The sequence below is a fragment of the Lemur catta genome, chromosome 10, assembly GCF_020740605.2.
Source record: "Lemur catta isolate mLemCat1 chromosome 10, mLemCat1.pri, whole genome shotgun sequence".
In the NCBI taxonomy this organism is placed as follows: Eukaryota; Metazoa; Chordata; class Mammalia; order Primates; family Lemuridae; genus Lemur; species Lemur catta.
Window position 1 is genome coordinate 77509847 of NC_059137.1, and position 25657 is coordinate 77535503.

General features: G+C 43.8%; 1 protein-coding gene across 2 annotated transcripts; it reads left to right on the forward strand.

Moving 5' to 3' along the window:
* Positions 1-8114: 8114 nt before the first annotated feature.
* Positions 8115-24844, forward strand: IDNK (IDNK gluconokinase). Of its 2 annotated transcripts, none has more exons than XM_045562211.1 (5): positions 8115-8211; positions 13063-13093; positions 13464-13550; positions 21408-21451; positions 23743-24844. In XM_045562211.1, exons 1-5 carry the CDS (start codon positions 8162-8164, stop codon positions 24089-24091), a joined length of 561 nt encoding a protein of 186 aa, XP_045418167.1. In that variant the 5' UTR covers positions 8115-8161; the 3' UTR covers positions 24092-24844. The 2 variants fall into 2 exon arrangements, with proteins under 2 accessions (XP_045418167.1, XP_045418168.1); XM_045562212.1 differs by lacking the exon at positions 8115-8211 and adding an exon at positions 10494-10602.
* The last annotated feature ends 813 nt before the right edge of the window (positions 24845-25657 follow it).

Sequence of the window (25657 nt, forward strand, 5' to 3'; positions counted from 1 at the left end):
AGATGCAACTACAGTCTCCTTATTTCACTGAGGACTTAGTATACTCAAATTCCCTGTGTGACACTAATTGTGACTCATAGTCATCTAGAAAGTTTGAATAAGTTGAAATCCATATCCCCTTAGCCTTCAGAGTAACTAGGAATTTATTACAGAGAAGAACTGAGAAGAAAAGATTAAAAGAAAGGAATCAAATAATGCGCAACACAGCAATTTTCTTCTATTTAAGAAATTGACTCTTGGCCGGGCACGGTGGCTCACGCCTGTAATCCTAGCCCTCTGGGAGCCCGAGGCGGGTGGATCGCTCAAGGTCAGGAGTTCGAGACCAGCCTGAGCGAGACCCCATCTCTACTAAAAATAGAAAGAAATTATTTGGCCAACTAAAAATATATACAGAAAAAAAAAAAATGAGCCGGGCATGGTGGCGTGTTCCTGTAGTCCCAGCTACTCGGGAGGCTGAGGCAGTAGGATCACTTGAGCCCAGGAGTTTGAGGTTGCTGTGAGCTAGGCTGACACCACGGCACTCACTCTAGCCTGGGCAACAAAGTGAGACACTGTCTCAAAAAAAAAAAAAAAAAAGAAATTGACTCTTAAAGAAAATTTAGAAAATGTACACCACTTGAACAAAAGCTTTCAAAGGCTGGCATACTTTGGATTGACCCAAGAACAGCCAACAACTTTTCTTCAAGAAAATAGAGAAGAGAAGAAGCTATTTTGTAAGAGTAATGAAGTATAATTGTGTCTTCCACTTAAAGAGAATTTAGAGAAGCTTAGTTATCTGGGGAATTTGTACTTATATAAACTATCATCATGATTGTGTAGATCAAAGGATAAGAGAAAATGTACTTGGAGTGCATTAAAAAAAATAATAGGTAATGCATGCCATCATTTAAAGTGTTGCCTGAATCAACTGGCTGCTGGTAGAGGAGATAGAGATATACTCCATCAAAGCTAAGCAAGGGGGTATTTTTGTTTGGTTTTAAAGTGGATTTCATTTTTTTAAGTAACATGTAATTCTTATTTAGAAGCTAGTATTCATAAACTAACGCCAGTGAAGGAGTATTGTGCAATGCCATTGGTGTCAGACATAGTTACTATCAAGTGCAATGTCAGCAGACACAGTAGCAGCCAGTTAGGGAGTAAATCAAGCTGGAGATGAAGGTCAAGAGCAATTTAGATTTCTAGCATATCAGACATTATTCACTCCTGCTTTGCCAGCAGGAGGGACTTCCCTGGGTGCCTCACTGCTGCTGGGATCTGTAAATTAGGTATGAAAGATCCCAGTTGAGTGTGTACATGATATATCACACACAGAGAAGTATATAAAATATAGCTGTACAGTTTGAAGTAAAAGAACAAGATAAACACCTGTGTGGTCAATACCTAGGCTAAGAAATAAAATATTACCAGTTCACTAGAAGACATTTTATGCCTTTTCCAACACCTTCATTTTGAATTTTAGGTTAATCACTCTCTTCTCTGCATGATTTCATTATATGTGTATATATTCTTTGACTACAAATGTATTGCTTGCTTTTCTTGTTTTAAAATTTTCTGTAAATGAGGATCATATCAATTTCATTCTTCTGATCAGCATTATGGTTTTGATATGTGTTGTAGCTGAAACCCATTGTATTTACTATTCGGTATTCCATTGTTTGGATGTGCCATGTCTTATAAAACCACTTCACCATTGATGGACATTCAGGTTGCTTCCAATTTGGGACTATTATGAATAAGAGTTCTTGTACATTTGCCTACATGTGTCCTGGTATACAAACCCAGGAATGAAATTGCAGAATTGTAAGATATGTGTATATTTAAGTTTTACTCTATCATGCCAAACTCTTTCCAGAGTAGTGATGCTAATCAACATTTCCCCCAGGAGAGGATGAGCATTCTCAAGCTTCACACATCAGCCAGCATTTGATACTGGTCCACTTTTCAATTTTTCCTAGTCTAGGGAGTATGTACACAGTAGACCATAGTTTTCATTGTATTTCTCTCATTACTAATAAGGTTAAGGTTAAACATTTTTCTCTTACGTTTATGGACCACTTGTTTCCTCTCCTATAAAATTCTTGTTTATATATTTATTCATTTTTTTCTATTGAATCTCCTGTATTTTTCATATTGATTTATAGGAGACCTCTTAATAGTCTTGATACTAATCCTGTGTAAAAAAAAATCTCTACTCATTCTGTGACTTGTCCTTTTTTACTAATTATGGCAAGTTTAATGTGTATACATCTTTTCCTTTATGTATCTTGTTTCCTTTATGTATCTTATTTTAAAAACTCTTCACTATCCTATACGCTCCTATAAGATATTCTAAAATTTTAATTTTTCCTTTCATAGTTAAGCCTTTAATCTACCAGGACTTGCATCAGGTGTGAGCAGTGTGATAGATTGCACAGACATCTGTAATTATTTCTCTTCCTGTAACCATGTCACTTTGTAATGTGACTTTTCAGTTCTTCCCATCAAGAAACAGAGTCAACTTTCCTACCTCTCAAAAGATCTCAAAAGACCTATATAATTACCCTTGATCTCTTGGGACTCTTCCCCTACCATATTAATAAGCCCAGGCTAACCTGCTGGAAGATGAGAAACCATGAGGCTAAAGCCATCCCAGGCCAGCCAGTCCCCAGCTGATTCAATAGCTGACAACAGATACATGAACAAGCCCAGCCAGGACCAGAAGAACCACTCCACTGAGCTCAGCCAAATTGGTGACCCTTAGAAAGAAGACCTAAACAAATGGTTGGTTTTTTTCTTTTAAATCTCTACCTTTTGGGGAGGTTTGTTACACATCAAAAAATTAGTATAGTTACAAATTCAATTTCATATTTTTCCACATGGATAATCACCTGTGCTTGTATCATTTATTAAAGAATCCATCCTTCCTCACTAATCTGCAATGTCACTTCTCTCAAATACCAAGTATCAATATATGGATGGGTCTCCGGGCTTTAGGTTCTGTTCCATTGGTCTGTATGTTTATCCCTAGGCCAATACTATACCGTGTGGTTTACTATACTTTTATAATAAAATTTAATGTCTGGTAGAAAAATTCCTTCCACCTTGTTCTTCCTCCTCAAGAGTTTGTTTTCCATTCCTGTCCCTTTGCATTTTTATATAAATTTTAAATTAAGCTTATGAGTCGTCATGAAATACCTTATTGAAATTTTCATTGAAAATGCATTGAATCATTAGATCAATTTTGAGAAGACAGACATCTTTACAATATTAAATCTACCTATCAAAGACCATGGCATACCATTTATTTTGTCTTTGATGTCTCTAAAAGTTCTGTAATTTTCTTCATAGAGGAGGTTAAAGGCCTTGCATACCTTTTGCTAAACTTATTTCCAACTCACTTTCAGTGCTATTGTAAATAGCATCTTTTTATAAATTTCATTTTCTGATTGCTGCTGCCCAATAGATCTGTAATTGTCTTTATCTTTAACAGCTTTATTGAGATATAAGTCACAGACCATAAAATTTACCTACTTAAAGTATACAATATGATGATTTTCAGTATATTCACAGAGGTGTGCAATCATCACATCAGTTTTAGAACATTTTCATCATTCCATAAAGAAACTTAATATCCATGGGCATTTCCTCTCCACTTTCCCCCAACAGCCATCCTCCCACCTCTGACAACTACTAATCTACCTTCTGTCTCTATAGATTTGCCTATTTGGGACATATCATGTAAATGAAATCATAGAATATGTGACATTTTATAACAGTTTTCTTTCACTTAGCATGTTTTCATGATTTGTCCATATTTAATACTAAAAGGAATCAGTACTTCATTTCTTTTAGTTGCTAAATAAAAATGTATATATATTGATTATATCTACCACTATTTATTTCTTCATTCATCAATTGATGAGCATGCGGGTTGTTTCCAGTTTGAGGCTATTAAGAATAATGCTGCTATGACAATTCATGAACAAGTTTTTTGTGTTGACATATGTTTTCATTTCTCTTGTGTATATATTATACCTAGATGTGAAATTGCTGGATCATATAGTAACTCTGTTAAACATTTGATGAACTGCCAAATTGTTTTTCCAAGATGCCTACCAGCAACGTCTGAGGGTTCTAATCTCTCCAGAACCTTGCCAACACTTATTACCATCTATCTTTTTTATTATAGTCATCCTAGTGAGTCTGAAGTGGTCTCTTATTGTCATTTTGATTTGCATTTCCCAATGGGCTAGTGATGTTGAGCGTAGTTTCAAGTGCTTATTTTCCATGTGTATGTTTTCCTCACAGAAATGTTTATTCAGATCGCTTGTCCATTTTTAATTAGGTTATTTGTCTTTTTATTATTGAGTTGTAAGAGTTCTTTCTATACTCTAGATATATGTCCCTTATCAGATGTGTGAGTTGCAAAAACTTTCTCCAGTTGTGCAGCTGTCTTTCACTTTCTTAATGGTGCCCTTTGCAGCACAAAAGTTTTTAATTTTGATGAAGTCAAATTTGTATATTTTTTCTTTTATTGCTTGTACTTTTCTGTCATAATCTAAGAAACTAATGCCTATTCCAAGTTCACAACGATTTCTGTCTATGTTTTCTTCTTATAGTTTTGTAGTTTCAGCTGTTATATTTAGACTTTTGATCCATTTTGAGTTATTTTTTCTATGTCTATAGTGTGAAATGGAGCCAACTTTATTCTTATGCATGTGGATATGCAGTTGTTCCAGCACCATTTGTTGAAAATACTATTCTTTCCACATTGAGTTGTTTTGGCACCCTTGTTGAAAATCAATTTCCCACACAAAAGTATGAGTTTATTTCTGGACTCTCAGTTCTGTTCCATTGGTCTATATGTCCATCCTTATTCCAGTACCACATTGTCTTTATGAGTATATAGGTATAGTAAGTTTTGAAATTGGGAAATGTGAGTCCTTCAACTTTGCTTTTTCAAGATTTTTCTATATCCTTCAAATATCCATATGAACTTTAGGATCACCCTGTCAATTTCTGCAAATGAATCAGCTGGGATTTTGAAGGGCATTGCATTGAATCATAGAACAATTTAGGGAGTGTTGCCATCTCAAAAATTTTAAGTCTTCCCAAACCTTGAAAATGTGATGTCTTTCCATTTATTTAGGCCTTCCTTAATTTCTTTGTTTTATAGTTTTCATAATACACATCTTGTACTTCTTTTATTAAATTTCTTCCTAATTATTTTATTCTTTTTGATGCTATTATAAATGGAATTTTTTCTTAATTTCATTTTCAGATTATTTAGAACTACAATTGGTTTTGTATATTGATCTTGTAGACTGCCACTTTGCAGAACTTATTTATTAGCTTTAATAGGTTTATTATGGATTCCTTAGGTTTTCAATATATGAGATCATATCTTCTGGAAATAGATAGTTTTCCATTGGAAAGGAATGGATGCCTTTTATTTCTCTTTGTTGTCCAATTGCCCTGGCTAGAAAGTCCAGTAGAATGTTGAATAGAAGTGATGGGAGTAGACATTCCTTGCTTGTTACTGATCATAGAGAGAAGCATTCAGTCTTGCATCACTAAGTATGATGTTAGCTGGGAGTTTCACAGATACTCTTTGTCAGGTTGAGAATTTTGTATTCCTAGTTTGTTGAGTATTTTGATCGCAAAGGAATATTGAATTTTGTCAAATGCTTTCTCTGTATCTATTAAGATAACAGGTATCATTTTGCCTTTGTGCGAACTTTGTTCTGGGCCTTTCAAGTGGCTCTTTTTAGTTTTGAAGATGTGAAGCCAGTATACAGCCATAATTTCCAGAAGAAAGTGTAACAGGTTACTTTGGAGCTTGGCTAAGACCTGTGGAGCTCTCCCATATATCGATTTAAATTCTTAGAATTAAACTGGAATCAAAGACTCTCCTGGAAGGGAAGAGGTGCAGACCCAACTTCTTCCCAATGAAACATCTCAGACATTCAGTCCAATCAGCTGAAAAAAAAATTAAAAAAAATAAAAAAAACAAACATCTCAGATTTATGAGGCTTCTTTTATGTGAATATCTGCCCCTACTCAGCCATCTTTGTAGCTGATTTGCTTCCCAGGGAAGTGCCACTGTGCATTACGAGCAGGTGTTCCCCACTGGACCCCATTTAACCCCTGTGAAGGGGGCAGCTTCATACAGGACCCTTGCCACAACCACCATTACTGGGCAAGGCTTACAGTGCAGGCTGTTCCGAATCGGGGGGTGATTCGGTAACACATACAGGAAGCTTTGCTTTCCCAGGGACTCTTGGGGTTTCCAGAGCACCATGTGCCTTAGCATAACAGTTCTCGCAGCAGACAGACAGGACCTAATATCAGACCAATGTCCAGCCTCAGGTTGCCCATTAGTGACAGCCAGGAAGCACTGGGACTACCAGGATCAGCAGGTGGCACTCTCTGGAAACCAAAAAATATGGAATGAGTGCTGATGCCCTGGAAGCAAGCACAGGAGGACTTTACTAACTGGTGAGCAGAAGTGCTGGGTATCTTTCATTTGCTTCTCTGAATACACTTTCCACCTTTCTCTTCCCTGCTCTGTTCCCTGGAAGATTGGCATGTACAGACCACTTCAACTCCCTAGCTCGCTGCGTTCCAGTTGGGTTTGGCAAATGGGGTTTGGCAACTAGTATGAGATCAGAGGGCAAGAGGAGGGGAGGGGAGAGGAGGTTATTTTTTCTTCTGATTCCCTCTCTGTTGGGTCAATGAGGGATATCTGTCTCTCTTCCTAAGGCGACAGTCCTAAGGCGACAGTCGGAGACATCTCTCTCCATACAGTGTTATCTCTCTCTCTCTCCTCTTCTCCCGTCTCATAAAGGCTCCCTTGCATCACCCTTTTATAAGTAAAGGGTGAAACACCTCCCCTCAGTTACTAAGACCAGTACACTGCCCTTGTTGCTGCTTCTGACCCTGCCCACCTCTCTGTGAATAGTCCCTTTGTTAAATCCTGTCCAAGTGACCCAGCTTGAGTGTGCTGTTTCCTGCCAGCATCCTGACAACTACAGGGAATGTGAAATCCTTGGCCATACCTTGGGAGGGAAACCCAGTGAGAAGAAGCAAACTTTCTGTTAATTATTCTGATTTGAACATTGAAAGAAATATGAACTTTTTTTGTACAAAGCTGGTAAAACAAAGCACAAGTTACAGCATTTGCTTACACATCTATTCCTCTTATGGGTCTGGGAGTGCCTAGAGGGTAATATTCGTCCTTTTAATGAATGTTAATGTTATACCAACCTGTGAATGGTAGCTGTTCAAGAAATGTCTATTCACCATAACTGAACTGTTAAGACTTGTCTCTCCAGGCTTCCATTTCTTCATCTGTACCACCCCTATCCAGACTGAAATCTCACCTACTCAGGCTAAGTATGAAAAACAAAGTCAGTAAAGGGGTAATTGAAATATTCATTAGATGAATGATTTTATGTGACTTCTATTGCTTTCTAGGGTACAGAGTAATACAAACTTGGTTAACAAAAGACCAACGGAGGTGATGCAAAATGTCATTAGAAGTGCTTTTAATCAAATACTTTAAATGACCCACACTGAACACATCGTTTTAAAGCAAAGGGGCACTTTAAAGGAGTGGTCCTTCCTCTAAGCAACGTCCCTAACCAGAGCGGGAATAAGTAGCAGAGCCATGCAGCCATAGGCCGCCCTATAGATGGTCAACCCTGGATTTGACACCGAAAGAAGTCCCCCGCATATTACTGTGACAAATGGCCAGGTTACAGAACACTGTACAGTCTGATCCCAATTTCATAAAATATTCATACCCGTCTACCTACACGGGAGCGGGGGGTCGTTTTAGGAAGAGCTGCTTATTGCTGCCTGGTATGAGAAAGTGTGCTTATTTTCTGTTCACGCTTTTTACAAGAACATATTCTATAAAGAAATAATGAATGAATGAATGAATGAATGAATGCTGTTTCCATGGTGGAGGGCCCGGCCTGCCAGGGCGGGGTAGGCTCCCGTGCAGCCGAGAGGCCGGGAGGAGACGGGAGCCCCGGCGCGCGCTGCCCTTGCGGGCGGAGCGGTGGGGCCGCGGGGAGGGCGCAGGGCTCGGGCCGGGCGGGCGCGGCTCCGCCCTCGGGGCGCCGGGGAGGCCGGGCCGGCGGGGCCGGAAGGCGACGCGAAGGAGCCGGGCGGGGCCATGGCGGCGCCGGGCGCGCTGCTGGTGATGGGCGTGAGCGGCTCGGGGAAGTAGGTCGCGGAGGACGGGGCGCGGGGTGCCCGGGAGGGGGCGGCCCTGGGGAGCCCCCACCCTCCCTCCTCCCCACCTCCGGCCCGCAGGCCCCGGGCGGCCCCGGCCCTCCACCGAGGAGACAGCGGCTCCGGCGGCCCGGGCCGGGGAAGCCCTCTGCAGCGAGGCGCCTGCCGGGGCGCAGGGAGAGCGAAAGGGTGGCGGCGCGGGGGCCACCGTTCCCCTCGGCACCTGCGGTGGCTCGCGCGGTCGCACGTGCTCGGGGCTCGGGGCGTCCTGCGGCGGCAGGCGCGAGGCCAAAGCCGGGAGGCACCCCGCGTCCCTGGCGCTGGCCGACCGCGGAGGCGCTGGGCACTCGGCTGCCCCCTCCTGCCAGGCCCCGCACTTCTCTGATTAGATTTGGGAAAGTGAATTTAACCATCTTGTCTGTTGTTTTGTGCTTTCTTTGATCGGTGTTTATCAGCTTAGACTGGAAGGAGACCGTGTTGCTATGAAGGGTGGCTCCTGAGGGTTTGGAAAGGAAGGAGAGAGTTCTGGAAACCACACAGGTTCCACCCAGCACTGTCCGGCAAACCTGGGGACTGGGAAGTTGGCCTTTGGCTTCCTGATTAGACCAAAATCCAACTGTGTCCTTTATCGGAAAACACAGCTACCGTACCATTCCACCACAGACACCAAGAGACAGAACGTAATCAACTGAAAGATCATAACCTTCAAAGGCCTATAGTACCCTTCTAGAATTTTCTGAATCAGGAGCTGCCCATGTACTCAGGTGTACATTAAAGACTCTGTAAGGACCAAAGCCCTTGGCCCCCTAAAGGTTTGCCGAAAAATCAAGGCAGATTGACTAATAGGAGAAAAGCCATACAGTAAATTTATTTATTTAACAGGTATACATGTTCACACAGCTGGGAAGACAAAAAAAAATGATAATTTTTTTTTTAAATGTATACACGGGAGCCTTCAGAATTTAGACCCAAAGATACAGGGGAAATTATCCATTTTTATGCTTAGGTTCAATAAAGTATAGACAGCCATGTAGAAATATGATTGGACAAAACCGAGTGGGGAAACCCAGGAAGGCCTGTCTGTCTAGACTGTTCTTGGCCTCTCTGAGCAGCATTCCTTTCTTCTGGGGTGGGGCAGGACCTTCTCTGAAATGGGGGCTTTATGACCTACAGTCCAACAAGCTAGGTCAGATCATTTCTTTATGGCAAATTCATACAGAATAATTTTAGGTTTTATGGCTGGCTTTAGAAAAAAGGGGTCCTGGTTTCTATGACCTGCCTTGGGGACGAGGGATTGTGGTTTCTGTGGCTAGCCTCTGAGGAGAATGGGACTGACAGGTAGGAGAGGAAGAGAAGGCCAGAGAAAAACTTTTGTTTCTGAGGCCTTCATTTTGGGATACTGTTTTCTGAGCCTCGACAACTCTTACTCCATGTGGGTGGGTTTAGCTTTCAAAAATTATTTGGGGTTCTTAGCCTGAAAGACAAGAAATCTTAAACTTAAATTGCAATAAAACATAGAGCCCCCCAAATCCCTAGCTGTTGTATGATTTGAAGACATCAGAGAGTATAAAACCATTGCCATGGTGTGATTAGAGAGCTAAGAGTCCTAGTTCTTGATTCTGCTGCTGTCTGACTGTGTGAGCTTGGGCGATTCACGTACTTCTCTGAGCCTTGGATCAGATGGGGGTGGGGGTGGGGGGGTTGTCTAAGCTATGTGGTTTACAACTTGTGATATTTGTGGATTCAGTAACTAGTCATTAAGCTCAGTCCTTCCTCTATGTCACTGTCATATAGTGAACAGAACAGATGGATATCTGCCCTCAAAGAGTTTACATTCTAGTATGGGAAACAAAGAGTAAATGAATAAATACATACAGAGTGTGCCAGTTGGGGACAGATGCTCTAGGGAAAAATAAATGAAGGGAAGGGGAAAAAAGAGTGCCGGGTAGGGTGGGTCAGGGAAGGCACCTCTGAGGAACTGGCATTTGAGCAAAGACCCACAAGAACTGAGGGACTAAGCCAGCAGTCCCCAACATTTTTGGCACCAGGGACTGGTTTCATGGAAAACAGTTTTTCCACGGACTGGGGGTGGGGGGTGGGCAGAGCTCAGGCAGTCATGCACAACCTGTTTCTTAACAGGCCGTGGACCACTAATGGGCTGTGGCCCTGGGGGTTGGGGACCGCAGAGCTAAGCCATGTGGCTAGCTGGGGGAAGGTCGTAATAGGCAGAGGGAATGGCAGGTTCAAAGGTCCTGAGGCTTGGCTTCTTCAAGGACCAGCAAGGAGGCCATTCTGGCTGCGTGAGGGGAAGAATGATGGAGATGAGGCCAGAGAAACAACGCAGGTGGAGAGAAGTGGTCCCGTGCTGCAGATATTTTGAAGGTAGTGTCAAAAAGATGTGTTTGTGGACTGGGTGTGGCCCACAAGAGAGAGAGAGAGAGAGAGAGAGAGAGAGAGAGGAGTCAAGGATGGTTCAGGATTTTAGGCCTGGGTAGCTGGAAGAAGGGAGTTGCCACACGCTGAGATGGGAGGCAGTAGGTAGGGCAGATCTGGAAGAAAACCCTAGAAGCTCAGTGTGGGATATGTTGGATGTGCCCATCAGTTATCAAGTGGATTTGTCAAGGGGATGGTTGGATATCCAAGTCCAGCAGTCAGAGGAGAGAGACTTTAGATGTAAATATGGGAATCATTGGTATGTGAATGCATTTAAAGACCTAAGATGTTGAGGTCACCAAAAGAGTGAGTGTAAATAAAAAAGCTGTCCAAGGACTAAGCCATGGGCCCCCCCCAGTGGCTGAAGGTCAGGGAGATGTGTCAGATGTTGCTGACTAGCTGAGTAATAAAAACACTGAGACTTGATTATACTGATCATTGGATATAGGAACATTGAGTTCTTTGGTGACTTTTGTGAACCACTTTTGGGACCCACCCTCAGCATCTCTTTCTAGGTTTCCTTCTCCCCCCCTGTTGGAACAAGCTCCGACCTTTGGACTATTTTTCTCATTCTGCATCCCTTCCCTCTCCCCCTACTGGCCTCCTGTCTTTATAAGTCCCTTGCTGCTGATTTAGAACAATTGAGTGGGAGATATTTGGACCCCAAACCTTGGTTTATAAGACTTAGGTCTAACTAGGCTCCTGTGAGCAAAGCACTGTGCCTTATTTCAGCCCAGGCCCCTGGTTCGTATTCCAGGTGTTCTCTGGTTTGGGAGATTTGGATAAAGCAGCAGACAGTGGCTTTTTCTTTCCTATCTCCTTCCTGCCAGTCTACACCCAAATGTATGTAGCTCTACTTTTAAATTCTGGGTGGCGGCTGGCATGATCATTCACAGCTAATCTAACTTGGTCTTCAGTGTGATTTCTGCTATGCACAGCTCTGCTTCACCAGCCATGGATTTTGGCTGGGAGGGTTTATCCATCGGTGAGCTGCAGCATGTCTCCCTTTGCAGCCTTCAGAGTGAACATGATGAGCAATGTTTCAGTGCTCTTTCAATGCTTCCGTTACACCAAGGAGCAGGTCTCAGGGCCTCAGCCTGGTACAAGTGTATCTTTAACACCTTTCTGATACCTTTTCAGCAAAAGAGAGACAGGACCCTTGCTAGGCAACAGTAGCCAGCTAGAATTTAATCACATTGTTTTGTTTTCTTTGTATACACCTTTTTGGTTACTTTCCGTTTAAGGCAAGTGATGATAGCTTCTTGTAGAAGGATGAAAAGAGAGTTCCCTTGTTTAACACACTTATTTAATTTTTAAAAGTGAAACAATTAAAAATATCAAGCAAATAATTGCAGAGGTGGTGTGCAAGACTTGAGAGAGAGGCCGTGATGAAATGGTGTGAGGGTGGAGTAAAAATCATGAAGGTGGTACCTAAATTATCGGAGCTTGGGGAACATTTTAGAAATTTCGAGCAAGAAAGCATTTCTTATATCATTGTCTTCCGGCCCCCACCCCTACCCTCTGGTGCTAGACTGCAGGCCTCAAGAGGGCTGAGACTGTGTCTCGGTGGGCTCACCATTGTATCCTGGGAGCTAGAGGTGCTCAATAAAGATCGGCTGAATGAAATGAGGTGAATAGGTAAATCATGCAGCTCGGTTCCCTTGTTTTGCAGGCGAGAAAACTGAGGTTTAGAGGAGCAGGTGCTTTGCCCAGGAGCACAGTCATTTAGCGGCAGAAGGCGACTGTGGCCGGCCCCAGTCTCCAGTTCTGAGACCCGAACCCTTTTCACTAGCACGTACTGCCTATTAGGGCACGAACAGATTGTCAGCAGATGCTTTGCCCAGAGAACATTTAACTCCCAAGCTTAACAAGTGCTGGTAATTCTTCAGTCATTAACCCTTGTCCTTTTAGAGTGTGTCATTCTTAAACCCCAGGCAATGTTTTTATGCTTTTACGAGTCCCCTGAACTTTGTGTTCAGGAACATTTTGTGCTGCCAGAGACAAAATCCTCCATCAGATCCCTCCTATTGGATATCCCCCTTAATAGAATTTTATCACTTTTTTAATTCGGTATTGTCTTGCAAAAAAATAAACATCTACAAAACAGGGACCAAAAAACTGATTATTGAAGAAAAAACTTCAGGGGTTTAATGAGATCTCGTATATATTGCCTTTTGAAATAGAAATAGTGGTAGCTGGCTAATTATTTCTTCACTGACATTCCTGGAGGACAGCTAAGGCCAGTTTCTAGACTCCAGGGTCAAGGGCATCACTGCTTTAGGATCACATGGTGATTGGTGTTTCAATGCTGGCTGGGGCAGCTGTCTCTCTTCTGGGTGTCCTTGTGTGGAAGGAAGTGCCACGTGTTGGGCAAGGGCAGTAACGGGAACGCCTGTGTCTTCTCAACAGATCCACCGTGGGCGCCCTGCTGGCATCCGAGGTAACCTGTTCTAATGCCTCCTCAGTGCATGTGCCATTGTGTTCTTGTCACTTCTCTCCTTTTCTCTGGGCTATAGTAAGTTGGATAGACACCTCCACATGGCTGTGAACCCATTGGAGCAATTTGGTTTTCTCCTGGGTGATTACAAATAGTGATGAATGAATAAAGGGACTGCAGCAGCCCAGCCACGGGGGACTGTGAAATGGCATGACAAGGCTCTCCACTGCTGGGGGTTTCCTTGGGGCCGATGGGGACAGGGGGAGGTGGTATTGTTTCCACACCTACCCATTAGTGTTAGCAACCCCACAGTGGCTGTCACGTGGGCCCAACTGCCTGCCATGTACACGTATCCTTTCACTTTGTTCTGAAGCTGGGATGGAAATTCTATGACGCTGACGACTACCACCCGGAGGAGAATCGAATGAAGATGGCAAGAGGGATTCCGCTCAACGACCAGGTACCGTTCACTGTCTGGGTCCACACACACACATTCCACCTGGGTGACGCAGGGTGAGGTCTCTGCAGCCCTTGGTGTGGTCCATTTTCTGAGTCATGTCAGCCGTGTGCGGGGCTCCACAGAGCCAGGGCACAGTAGGTCCTCCACGTATGTCAGCTGCGGCCCTGAGCTAGTCTCTGAACTCGGTGCCGAGAGCAATGCCGCCCTCTGCCCCAGCTTGGGCAGGGTCTGCCACAACACCTCGTTGCAGGATTTTAATCTGCAGAACGTAATCCCTGAGAGGGCAGGGGCTCCCCCTCGCCTCGTCCATGGGCAGGTTCATCATCTTTTCTTCCACATCCCGACAGCCTACCACCACCACCATACCCTGGCATCCACCCAGCCAGCGTGATCTTTGCAAACCCAAATCTAGCCACATCTGCCCTTGCTAAGACCCTTTATAGGCTTCCCACTGATCTCGGTCAAGGCGAAACACCTAAACTGCTAAATGTGTGGCCTGGCGTCCACTCCCTGTCCCCACGGGAGCCACCCTGGCCCCTCCAGTCCCTCCTCCTGCAAGGCTGCTCCCCACCAGGCCTTTTGCGTCCCTGTTCCCCTCTTCCCCGAGTTTGTCCTGCTCATCCTTCAAGTCTCAGCTCAGCCACTTCCTCAGGGAAAGCCTCATGGACCATGGTGTAAGTAAAACCTCCGTGATGAACTCACCTAGCACCGTTTAACTGTTGCCCTTGTCCCCGTTGTACCTCAGCAATTGATGATGTGAGACTCTGATTAATGCTTATCTCTGCAACTAGACTTTGCCCCCAAAAGGGCAGGGACTATAGCCGTTTCTGTTGACCATTGTATCCCAGGGCCCCACACACAGCAAACGTCAGAAAATATCTGTGGCATGTTTTTGAGTGAATGAGCAAGTAGCACTCTCCTGTGTGCAGGGCCATGCGTCTCTCGCAAACCAGAGTCCCAGACTGTGGACTCGCTGGCAGAACTAGCTGTCACTCAGGAGAGGCTGTGGGGGCAGGTCGAGGGCTGCTCTGGGGCGCTTAGGTCCATGCACTAAGTGTGTCCAAAGGGCAGGAACGGATGGAACTGGCCAAAGACCAACACTGTTGTTTTCATCTTCAGTAGCCTGGCTCCGCTCGCCCCAGTGGTGCCTGCCCTACCTCACCATCTTCCCTGTGTTCTGCCTGGAAGAACTTGAACCACTAACAGGATCTATTTCACTGGGATGATTAAATGAGATAATACAAAAAAAGTACACAGAAGAGTAACCAAAGCATTCAGTAAATACCACTTTTTAAATTATTAATGATAATAATACACACAACATAAACTATGGATACAGGCACAAAACATAAACCATTTCTTCGAAGTTTGTAAAATGTGACTGTGCCACTGTTATTTTATTTTTCTCTTTAGTAAATGCAAATAAAAGGTAAGTTAAAGAACAAAGTAAAGCAACCCAGATGGATGGATTTTAAAAGGCATTTGTGCAGCCTTCCTCTTCACAGCTGTATGGATTGGGGGTAGAGTCCAGAAGAGGAATTTGTGGACAGGAGAAAAGGTTACTGGGAGAAACATAGGTTACTTACTAAAACTTTTCAGGACGAATTATGCAAGTTAGCTAGTCCTTAAAGAGAACCAACACAGGGAGAGAAAGGTAAAACCACCGCAAAGGGTTTATATTCTTGACAAGAACTCAGTAAGTTACCTAGTCTCTTCCCCCATGGGGCCCCATGATATTAAGTAAAGAGTGTCTAAGGGAGAGGCCCAGGTTATGCCTCAGGGAAGAGTTTGGGAGCATTTGGGGAGGGTTTTGTGCCCAGAGGGTTCAGGGATGAGGTCTGAGCTGAACACATCAATGGCTCTGTAAGGCTATTTAAATGTAAACTAATTAAAATTAAATAAAATGTAAAATCCAGTTCTTGGGTTGTCCGGCCACATTTCACACGTGTGGCTGGTGGCTACCATATTGGACAACACAGCTGTAGAAATTTCCTTCGTTGCAGAAAGCTCTAGGGACAGTGCCAGTCTAGAAAGCTATTCCACACAGACTGTGATAAATTATTAACATCATGATGTTAAAGAATTTCAAAGCTATGGTCAGTGAGTCTCCCCTGTGTCAAGCCCACACTGTCCCATCTTAGCCTGCAGGGACCCCTGAGTAGACTTCAAAGTCCATTTAAAAAAGAAGGCTTTTTTGAAAAAAAAAAATTTTTCTCCTGATTATAAATGTAATATTTGTCCTGCATAGAACATCTGGAAAGTACTGAAAATTTTTTTCACAGAATATATCATCCTTGATTTCATCTTCCAAAAGTATCTACTAATTGAATTTTGGAGTTTTTCTTCCTTTCTTGGGGGGGAGGGTATATATTCTTCCTCCATGCATTCTACTCACTGTGCTTAAATTAACTTTTTCACCAGGTACAACCAAGCCCTCTCCCCTTCTCCCCACCACTCCTGCCTTCCCCTTCCCCTCTCTCTGCCTCCCCCAACTGCTGGACATGCTCCGCCACCATCTGTTCCTCCCTTCTCCCTTTGCCCTTTATTTCTCTAGATGTTTCTATCAGATCACCGAAACCATAGGCAGGGCAGCTTCGTCTGGCCTCACAATGTTCTGATTTAACTCTCGGTGGAATGTTTATTCACTTACTGTGCTCACCTGCACGCACTGGGCTGGGGCTGGGGGCTGGACCCCCTGCCACCAACCCTTGCATGTAGGACTATCAAGGCTAGATGACCTTGAACATCAGAGCCAGAGGCAGAGATGCTAATTTGGGCTGTTTTCTCCTATCCTTCCCCAATGACTTGTGTGTGTATTTGACTTTCACATTTATTATATCTTCCACAGTAACTCTTTGGGAGGCACAGAGCTCAGTGAATTTGCTCTAATATCTCCTTCTTCTTGTCCCAGTTTCTTCATCTGTAAAGAGATCTCCATCATTCCCTTTCTTCATGAATATTATGAAATAAAATGTGCAGCTCATACGTCCAACTCCTTCCTCATATCCTCACAGTAAGATCTCCACTCCTTAGCAAGTCACTCAAGGTCTTGACCATCTTGTCCTGACAATGTCCCTACATATCAGCTCCTACAGCTCCTGTTCGTCAGTGCTAAGCACCTGCCTCTTCTGCGTACTCGTGTTTCCATATACAAGCTGTGATGATGCTCCCAGTCTTGGATTATCCTTTCCCTCTGCTGGGCAGGCCCTTCTTCAGTTGAAATGGTCTTTATCTTCCCAAGGCCTGATTAAAATTGGCCTCTCCCCTATACGAAGGCTGTCCGGAAAGTATCCAGCCATTGTTAACATAATGAGAATGGTTACATGGCTGAATACTTTCCAGACAGCCCTCCTACTCCTTATAGCTCTTCTCAGTATAATAAATCTTGTACATCCCTCGTCACTGCCCTCCAGGTGATCTATTGATCATCTGCTCCTCTGTCTCTTCCATCAAGTTGTGACCCCTTTGAGGAAAGGAACCACACCGTTCATAGTTGTATCCCAATGCTCAATATGGTGCTTTGCACATATTAGTATTCGGTGTTTCTGGAATTAAAGCTCAGTATCTACAAAATTCATAAATTAAAACTCTTTTAAAAATTCAAAGTAGGAAATAAATACTGTTTATGTCAGCTATTATTAACAAGTCAGCCAAATATAATGTTTAAAATGGAGTTTATTATTTAAATCCCAAAGTAGCTCAATAAATTTCATAAGATCCCAATTTTACAGATAAACAGAGGCACAGGAAGTTAAGTAAGTTGAGCAAAGCCACACAGTGAGAGGAGTCTTTCTAACCTCAAAGGCCATACTTTTCCTACTATGTTAAAGGTCCTGATAGTCCACCGAACACATGATGCACAAGAATTGGATCAGGGTTGGTTAATTGGAGAGAAAAGGGTCAGAGCGAGGGGGGAGAGAGAGCCGGAATGAGCGTGGCAGCTCCCCACAAGCAGGTGCATGGAAGGGGCCTAAGCTTTAGGGTGTTCAAGGCACTGACTTGAAGGGTGGTCTGGCTTGAAGCAGGTCGAGAGTGAGAATTCTGATTTCCACACTGGAGCTGCTTTGGAGAAACCCTTCTCCCTGTGGCCTCATGGCATCCTCCAAGGAAAGATCCCAATCATTTAATTATGACTCACTATGTGGCAATCTCAGAAATAAAGTTCAAAGGGCTTCTCTTTTATCCCCAACCTTCTCTCGTTGTTTTTGTGACAGAGGCACACAGTCCTTACCCATGCGTGGTCATTAGTCTGGTCTGCCATACATGCTGAAAGGGCAAAAGTCAGAAAGCAGCCATTTTTGTTAAATTTTATTATGATTAAATGAAGCAACATGCTTTATTATTGCCTGAAGCATATATGAAGAGGCACTATTAAAACAATAAAAAAGCATGGATTCAAAGTAAACCTCTATTTCTTTGTACACAAGCTAGAAAACTTACTACCCAAACATGTTTTTTGTTATTTTTAATTTATTTCATTCTTATGAAAAATTTTAGGCACATGGAAAATATAATGAAATATAGTCAACACTCAGCTTAATGAAATTATGTATTTGCTTCCTAAGCCATAAAATAATATAGAAATTGATCTCCATTTCTACAACACAAACAAATAGAAATATTTGTGCAGATGGGACAGAGGAAAAGTAGAATCTGAACAAAAGAACAAAACACGAGTCTGTCCTGCTAAGGGGAAGAGAGAAGTACGGTCATTTAAACAAATTTTCCTCCCTCCTTGGTTCATCCAAAATCCATTATGAACATTTACTCATGCCAAAAATAATTTTTTGTTGTCTATTCATCTCTGAGATAGTCCTAATTCATGGTTAGAACTGCCCCTTGAACTCTAAGGAGGTATGGAATATGTAAATTAGCATTCTTCCTCTGAACCTTCCAACCATCTCCCCTCCTACCCTGAACTTTCTTTTTGCTGAATGAAGATCGGCAGCCCACAGCACTGGTGTCAGGATTTTAAGTGAAGTTTCACTGAGAGACTTGTGCAATGACAAGGGGTTCATTGTGGGAAAGGCTGGCTGACCACCCAGGCGGGACCCCACGGCTGGCTCTCTCTGCCTTACCAACCCCCTTGATATTGTCAACACACTGAACATGAGACCATCCCTCATGTGAGACACCCCCAAACAGGTTTACAAGGTGGCTGGATAAACCAGACTGCCAGTTGATTAATTTACCAAGAGAAATATAACTGTCGCATGGCCCATAACACTCACATCAATGTGATACGCACATTTTCAGAAACCAGCTGACAATCAAAAGGTTTCGTAGTGAACATGGGAGAGTTAGGACCAAACTTTCTAATGGTCAAGACCATCCATCCATCCATCCCATTAGTAGGAAGAGATTTGTTAATGAGAACATGATGTTCAAAGGCCAATGGCCAAGACTCCGTGTCCTGGGGACAGTGTTTCACCTTTTCAGTCTACAGCACTCTGCTCTGGGCTTCCTGCCTGCCCGGCCTCCCTGGGACAGATGTGCTGCCTTTATGTGTGTAAAAATGTTTAGTTGGATCACAGTGATGTCTTGCTAGCCTGGGAGTCACTCCTGCTCCTTCACATGACCTTGTACATCTACACTCCTTTCCATTAACTGTTAACCTTTAGAGAACAATTTTATTTCCTTGATTTCAAAGTCCTTAGGAAGGTACCTCGCTGTAACTATAAGAAGATATGTCCTTTGACTCATTAGCTTTATCAAAGTTTACATCACTTCTGTGATTCGAAGCCAGATGCCCCCATTGCCATGTAAAACACACGCTGGGGTTAGAAATCAGCCCCCTAAATGCTTATTATACCACTAAGTGGCTGGTGCTTCCCTTCCTACCGGCCTGTAGGGGCCACCACTTTACAGGATTGAATCCCAGGGTAGGACATAAAACTTTCCTGCTGACGTGTGAGGCTTCCAGTCCCAGCCACCCTCTTCCATTACAACCTCCTGTTAGAGGAGGTGTTTTAGAAAATATATCCAAGAAGTTAGGGGAAAAAGTCAGCTTGTAAATAGCAATATTATCTTTTTCATTTCCACTAGTCCATGAATGTGGGAGAAAAGCTTGGCTAATCACAAGTGGAATACAAGAAGAAAGGAATTTAGAAAGATGAGTTGAAATGGTACCTTGGAAGTTACGCCAACGCAGAGTGATCACATGTAGGGTGTTGGACCAAAAGTGCTCAAAACAGTATCTGGGCCTCCCCAAGCACACACCACACACATATAAATGGAAAAAGAAGGTGAAAATGCAGATTTGTGCTTGAATTGGCAGCTTCTCCTCAGGGCAATTTTTCCAAAAAATACTACACATCTCAGTCAATCCAGTTAATTGTCCCTGCTCCCTGGAATCCTAGACACCCTTCCCTGTTCCCTGCCGTAGCCTAGGAAACACTGCTCCAGTGGTAGTTTCAGCTTCCATAAATGTAGCCCCTCCAACTGTTTTTCTCCTCACAGATTGTCCAGAACATCTACTTTTTGAGTAGGATGTCCTAGAAAACCTTGCCAATAACAAACTTTAACTATATACGCCCTTCTTCAAATAAAGTGCCCCTATATATTCTAACTTCATGAACAGATTTCTTTGTGGTATGCAAATAGGGAGCTGGTGAGCCTCATCATCTTGTTACTGCATTTACAAAAAAACCACACTTGTTCCATTGAGTGCATTCAGACAAGTGCTAACATAAACAGATGTTTCATTTGTTAGATACATTTGAGCTACATCTGTATACATGACAGTAGCTGTTGTAATTTGAGTAATGATTTGTGTGAAGTATGTAGCTATTGTCATTTAGGATAAAATTTGTCTAAATCATGTGGCTTGTCATTTGATCTCTACTTTGTGTGACTTTTGTAGCTGTTTGGACTCCTAAGGCAGGGGTCGCCAGCCTATGGTGATTTGTACAATTCTTTCATTATATTTCACACTGTAATAATAATAGAAATAAAGTGCACAATAAATGTAATGCCCTCGAATCATCTGCAAACCATCCCCCACTTCCCCAGTCCATGGAAAACTTGCCTTCCATGAAAACGGTCCTTGATGCCAAAAAGGTTGGGGACCACTGTCCTAAGGGGTTTCTGGTGGAATAGTGGGAGCCACGGTGGGGATGTGGCTGGGGGCGTATATAAAACAAAACTAATCGTGAGTTGAAAATTGCTGAAGTTCTCAAACCTCTATGAATGGCACCTAGAGGTCTGTTTTGTACTATTTTGTCTGCTTTTGAGTATGTTTTAAATTGTCCATGATAAAGTTTTTTGTTTTTGTATCTCAGTGCACTGTGGCCAATAATCAGGATTTATCCCAGGAAGAAAGAGAGAACATGTCTCAGGGAGATTTCTTTGTGAAACACTGAAGGGTGTGCTATGTAAACTTCTTCCATCTTCTCTTTGGCAAAAATAGAAATTTCTTACAGTGTTTTTATCTGAGGGGAGTTTGGTTTTTGGAGGGTTTGAGGAATAGGACCTGGGGACAGCTGACATAGGGGTTCATGTGAATACCCCTCTGCCTTTGAGATCAGAGGTACCTAAAGAATCCATGCAATACAATAAAACGTTTGTAAACATATCAGAACCAGGGAAAACGTATATATAATGGGGAGATTAAGATGGGGAGAGATACATACTGGTACTTTAGGGCAACTCTCATTATTATGAAAACAGCCACTGACACCTGAACCAAGAAACCATTTCTGTGGTTAACTGCCCAGGCACTGGCGCCTGTGCCTTGTGCATGGCCTGCTTCTCAACCACTAACCTGTGGACCTCAACATTTGTGAACACGATGTAACTGTGTTTCTGTCCAAACAAACAATACCTGAAAAAGCCACTTTGTGTCTGCTTTAATTTCAGGACAGGATTCCGTGGCTCTGCAATTTGCATGACATTTTACTAAGGTAAGAGACCATCGGGCCTTGGCATAAGTCAGAGAGTGAAGAGAACCCATCAGAAAGTGAAAAAATAAAATAAAATAAATGCACTCTTGAAATCACAACTAACTGATGGTAAAGGATCCCATAAACCGAGTGCACCTCTATCAAGTAACGAACAGTGACTTCAGCCAGCCGCAGGCAGCATGTAGTTTAGTTGGGCTCTGGAGACAAACCTTCTAGACAGCTCCATGATTACTAGCTAGGAATTTTGATGAGCCACTTGGTTCCTGCAAGCCTGTTTCTTCATCAGTAAAAATGTGGTTTCTACTTACAGATTATTGTGAGGAATAAGTGAGATGGTGTGTGGGTAACACTTAGAACTGTATCTAATACATAGTAGGTGCTCAAACAATGTTAACTGATGCCACCTCTGTTACTGCCTGTCTTAGTCACCCCTGCTTCTTCCCCTTGCTTCAAGCTGTGGCCTGGAAGGAAGACCTGAGGTCATTTGTAAGTCAGCAGATAATTAGCCACCAAGACTGGAGTCCCACGTGGCCCCGCTCTGTGGGACTCCAGTTATCCGCCCGCCCCCACTGGTTGGGACAGGGAGGAGGATGAAGAAAAGGCAGGGATTGGGAATGGGTTATAAATCTTGCTTCCTAAGATGATGTCATATTTTATCAACATAAAACCATCTGGGCCCTATGAAGTTAGCATACACTTATGACTAAAAATTCAGTTTGCTTTTGGCACACCCCATTGACAAGGCTGGCAGCCCCACTGTGTCGGCTCAGGGGTTTGACTTAAGGGGTTTAGGGTTTCAGAACTCCTGCCCACCTGGGTCCCCAACATAGACTCACTGACCTGAGACGGAAGCAGCAGTGAGGACCCTCCAGAGAGCACGGATCAGACCTCCAGGCCCAGAACGAACACGCTCTTGCCATGGCCCTCGCGAGGAGCCGGAGCTCAGTACAAAGTTTGTTTCCCAGGAAACACTCCAGCCACGGGGTCTCCAGTCCGACTTGGCCCTGAGATCAGAAGGAGGCCCCTCACGTCAGTCCCCTAAAAGCCCTTACCAGTCCGGCCGGCATTGTTAGGAGCAGATCTGTTTCCTCCTGTCCTTGTCCACCATGACTGTTGTCAAGCTCTGAAATAGTTAATATTTATTGGTGTGATGCGTGAGAATGATAATTTGTTTTAATTACATTCCCATGATTCCCAGGGGGGCTGAGCACCTTTTCATGTTTATTGCCCATTTGGATATCGTATTCTGTCAACTGTCCATTGCTATCCTTTGTCTGCTTTTTGGTTATATTGTTTGTCTTTTTTCTGAGTCACGTTTTTACCTTCTTCCCTATATAAAGCAGAATTTTAGTTTCACGATGACTTTTTTCTTCTTTCTACAGTTAAGTCTATTTCATCTGCCCGACTTGACTAGAAACTTCTTGTGAGTGGATATATTATTGTTGTTTTTATTAGTATTTTTGTATTTGCTAATACCATTTATTGGCTGCAAAGAAGGGGGGGGCGCTTCAGAACTCATTTCTGAAGAGAGCTTTCTACTAGACACCCAAGCCAGTGTTTGCACCCCACCTCTTGACTGGAGTGGAGTCGAGAGGTCCCATCCTGGCCCCAGGATGACTGCCTCCCCCGCACGGCAGCTGGGTGGAAGCCGGAGCTCACTTAGTGGTGCTGTGTCCTGCTGCCTCTGTTGCTGGCTGTTTTTTCCTTAGTGCATCCCTGGAAACTTCTCACATCCTGCTCACCTTGCCCTGGCAGATGCTGATGCTCCCTCCTCTCCTGCCATCTCCAGCTCTGAACTGGCAGCTCCCCCAGACGTTCCCACCACATTGTAGAACAGGAGCCGGAGGAGCTAGTTGTAGAATGCAAATCACTGCACAACCTGCAGAGGACCCGAGCCGAGCTGTCTGCATGGCGCAGATGCACGCTGGCAGCCCCGTGCGCACACTGAGGCTCGGCCACACCCCACACCCATAGGAGCAGAAGCAACACTTACTGAGCACTTCTGTATACCGGTCATCTTGATCGAGTTTCTCCACAGAACAGCCCTATGGGCAGGTACCCTGAGTAGCCCTACTCACCAGATGATAAACCTGATGCCCAGGGAGGTGAACACCTTTGCCCAAGACTGTTAAGATCTTTAACTCACAGCCAGGACTGCCTGATGCTTAACCACCATCTTCTAACAGCTGCCACTGGCATAGAAGTAGGACTGGAGTCCTCCCCCTCGAATCCATACCAGTTATTTTAAATGTCTTCGTTCTTTAACCTCCCTTTTTTTTCTTTTTAAACAGAGATGTAACCTCAGGACAGCGTGTGGTTCTAGCCTGTTCAGCCCTGAAGAAAATGTACAGAGATATCTTAATAAGAGGAAAAGATGGTGCAGCTCTGAAGAGTGAGGAGTTGGGAGAGGAGAAGCCAGGTGATGTGCAGCTCTTCGTGGTCCACCTGAGCGGGTTGTTCGAGGTCATCTCTGGACGCTTACTCCAAAGAAAGGGGCATTTTATGCCCCCTGAGTTACTGCAGTCCCAGTTTGAGACTCTGGAGCCCCCAGCAGCTCCAGAAAACTTTATCCAAATAAGTGTGGACAAAAATCTTCCAGAGATAATTGCTACAATTATGGAAACTCTAAAAACAAAATGAAAATCGTTTTGTAGCCATGGTCCGGACAGAATTAGGCATAAATCTCTATCCCATCCCAAACATTGTTCCAGTCTCCTGGCCCTTGCGGTATTCTAAATTCTTATGGTGAACAAACCGCAATGTGTCAACTTGTTTGGATGTATTTTTAGGAATCATGTGCTGGCACATCCAGAGAAGAGGAGAGGGAGTTTTAAAAGTCAAGTTTAAATTGAAGTTTAAATCCATCTGTGACCCAATCAAATGATCAGAGGAAATTCTGTAATCAACAATGGAAATCATGTTTAGAACATTCTTGCTCATGCCTATATTGGTACAAATAAAGGAAACTTGGCGATTCCCTGGAAATTGGTCTCAGGAGCAGAAACTTGTACAAAATCAGCCTCCCACCAGCAAGTCTCCTCACACCACGCACCTCCCAATCCTCTCTCTGTCCTGGAGCTGCGGTTCAGAGCAGTGGCTCTTACGCTAAGGTCCCAAAAGGTAGTACTGGGACAAGCAAACTTTGTCCAGTTCCTCAAACAGCCCAATGCAAATATGTTCACCAGCAGCAACGCCAGGTTTCTTGCCTTTTGGCTAAAATTATGTCAACTCGAAGCGGGAACTCTGTCTCTGCTGAGCACTTGTGAGATACATAGATATAATTTAAACATAGAAAAGTTAAAAATTCCTATGTGAAAGGTAGAGTTTGGTCAACAAAATTTGGTATGATAATAAAAGGACTCATTTTGGTAGAATAAAGATTGAAAACAATTATTTTAGAGTAAAAACTATGTTTTCCAAGTAGGTCGCTTTAGAAGGTCCTGCTCCAAACTGTGTGTGAATTCGCTGGAGACCTCAGCGGTCAGCCGGGACTGTGGCAGCGCCGCGGAGAGTACACAAGGTGTGTGACTTCAGGTTTCAGTGATTTCAGGCACAACATTAAATAATTTGATGCACTGGACCCGAAAGGCTGCCCCTTCCCTTTCTCTGTCACTCTGCCCTCCGTGGCACGGGGAGCGACGGTTTTGTGCAGGTGTCTTCAGCAGCGGCAGGCTCGGACCCCCGGCAGACACACGGTCTCGCCACGATCGAATCACTTCATGCTCTCGTTGTTGCTCTCTTTCCTTCTATTTAAGGCAAGTGTCCATCTTCCATTTAAAGCAGTGACATTAACAGTTTCTTTAAAACTGTATATGCTTAAATAAACTGGGCCATTTCAAGATAAATAGGTAAAAAGGACACGATTCGTGGCTGTACAAAATTGTGAAGGTGCAACTCGAGTAATGAAGTGTGGGACTTGCCCAGCCGGTCTAGCCCTCGTTTTACAGAGAGGCACCTGGGTGGGGTCCAGGAAGACCCCCGTGAGTGAGACTAAACTAGTGCCGGCCCGCCCTCCTGTGTAAAAGCCGTCAGTGAGGGACACTGGGCAGGTGAAGAAAGAGCAGCAGCCCAGACACGAAACGAAACCCTCCAAGGGCCGGTAACGCGCCCCTGGCTCGGCGGCCGCTGGGCTGGGTGAGGCGGCGCGGGAGGTTAGAGGTGCTGGTGGCATTCCGGGCACGTGGCTTGCCAGGGCGCCCGCTGTGC

Coding starts and splice junctions, on each gene's coding strand:
- IDNK (XM_045562211.1), top strand. CDS start 8,162: ATGGCGGCGCCGGGCGCGCTGCTGGTGATGGGCGTGAGCGGCTCGGGG. Junction 13,551..21,407: donor GGATTCCGCTCAACGACCAG/GTACCGTTCACT, acceptor CTTTAATTTCAG/GACAGGATTCCGTGGCTCTG. Junction 21,452..23,742: donor TTGCATGACATTTTACTAAG/GTAAGAGACCAT, acceptor CTTTTTAAACAG/AGATGTAACCTCAGGACAGC.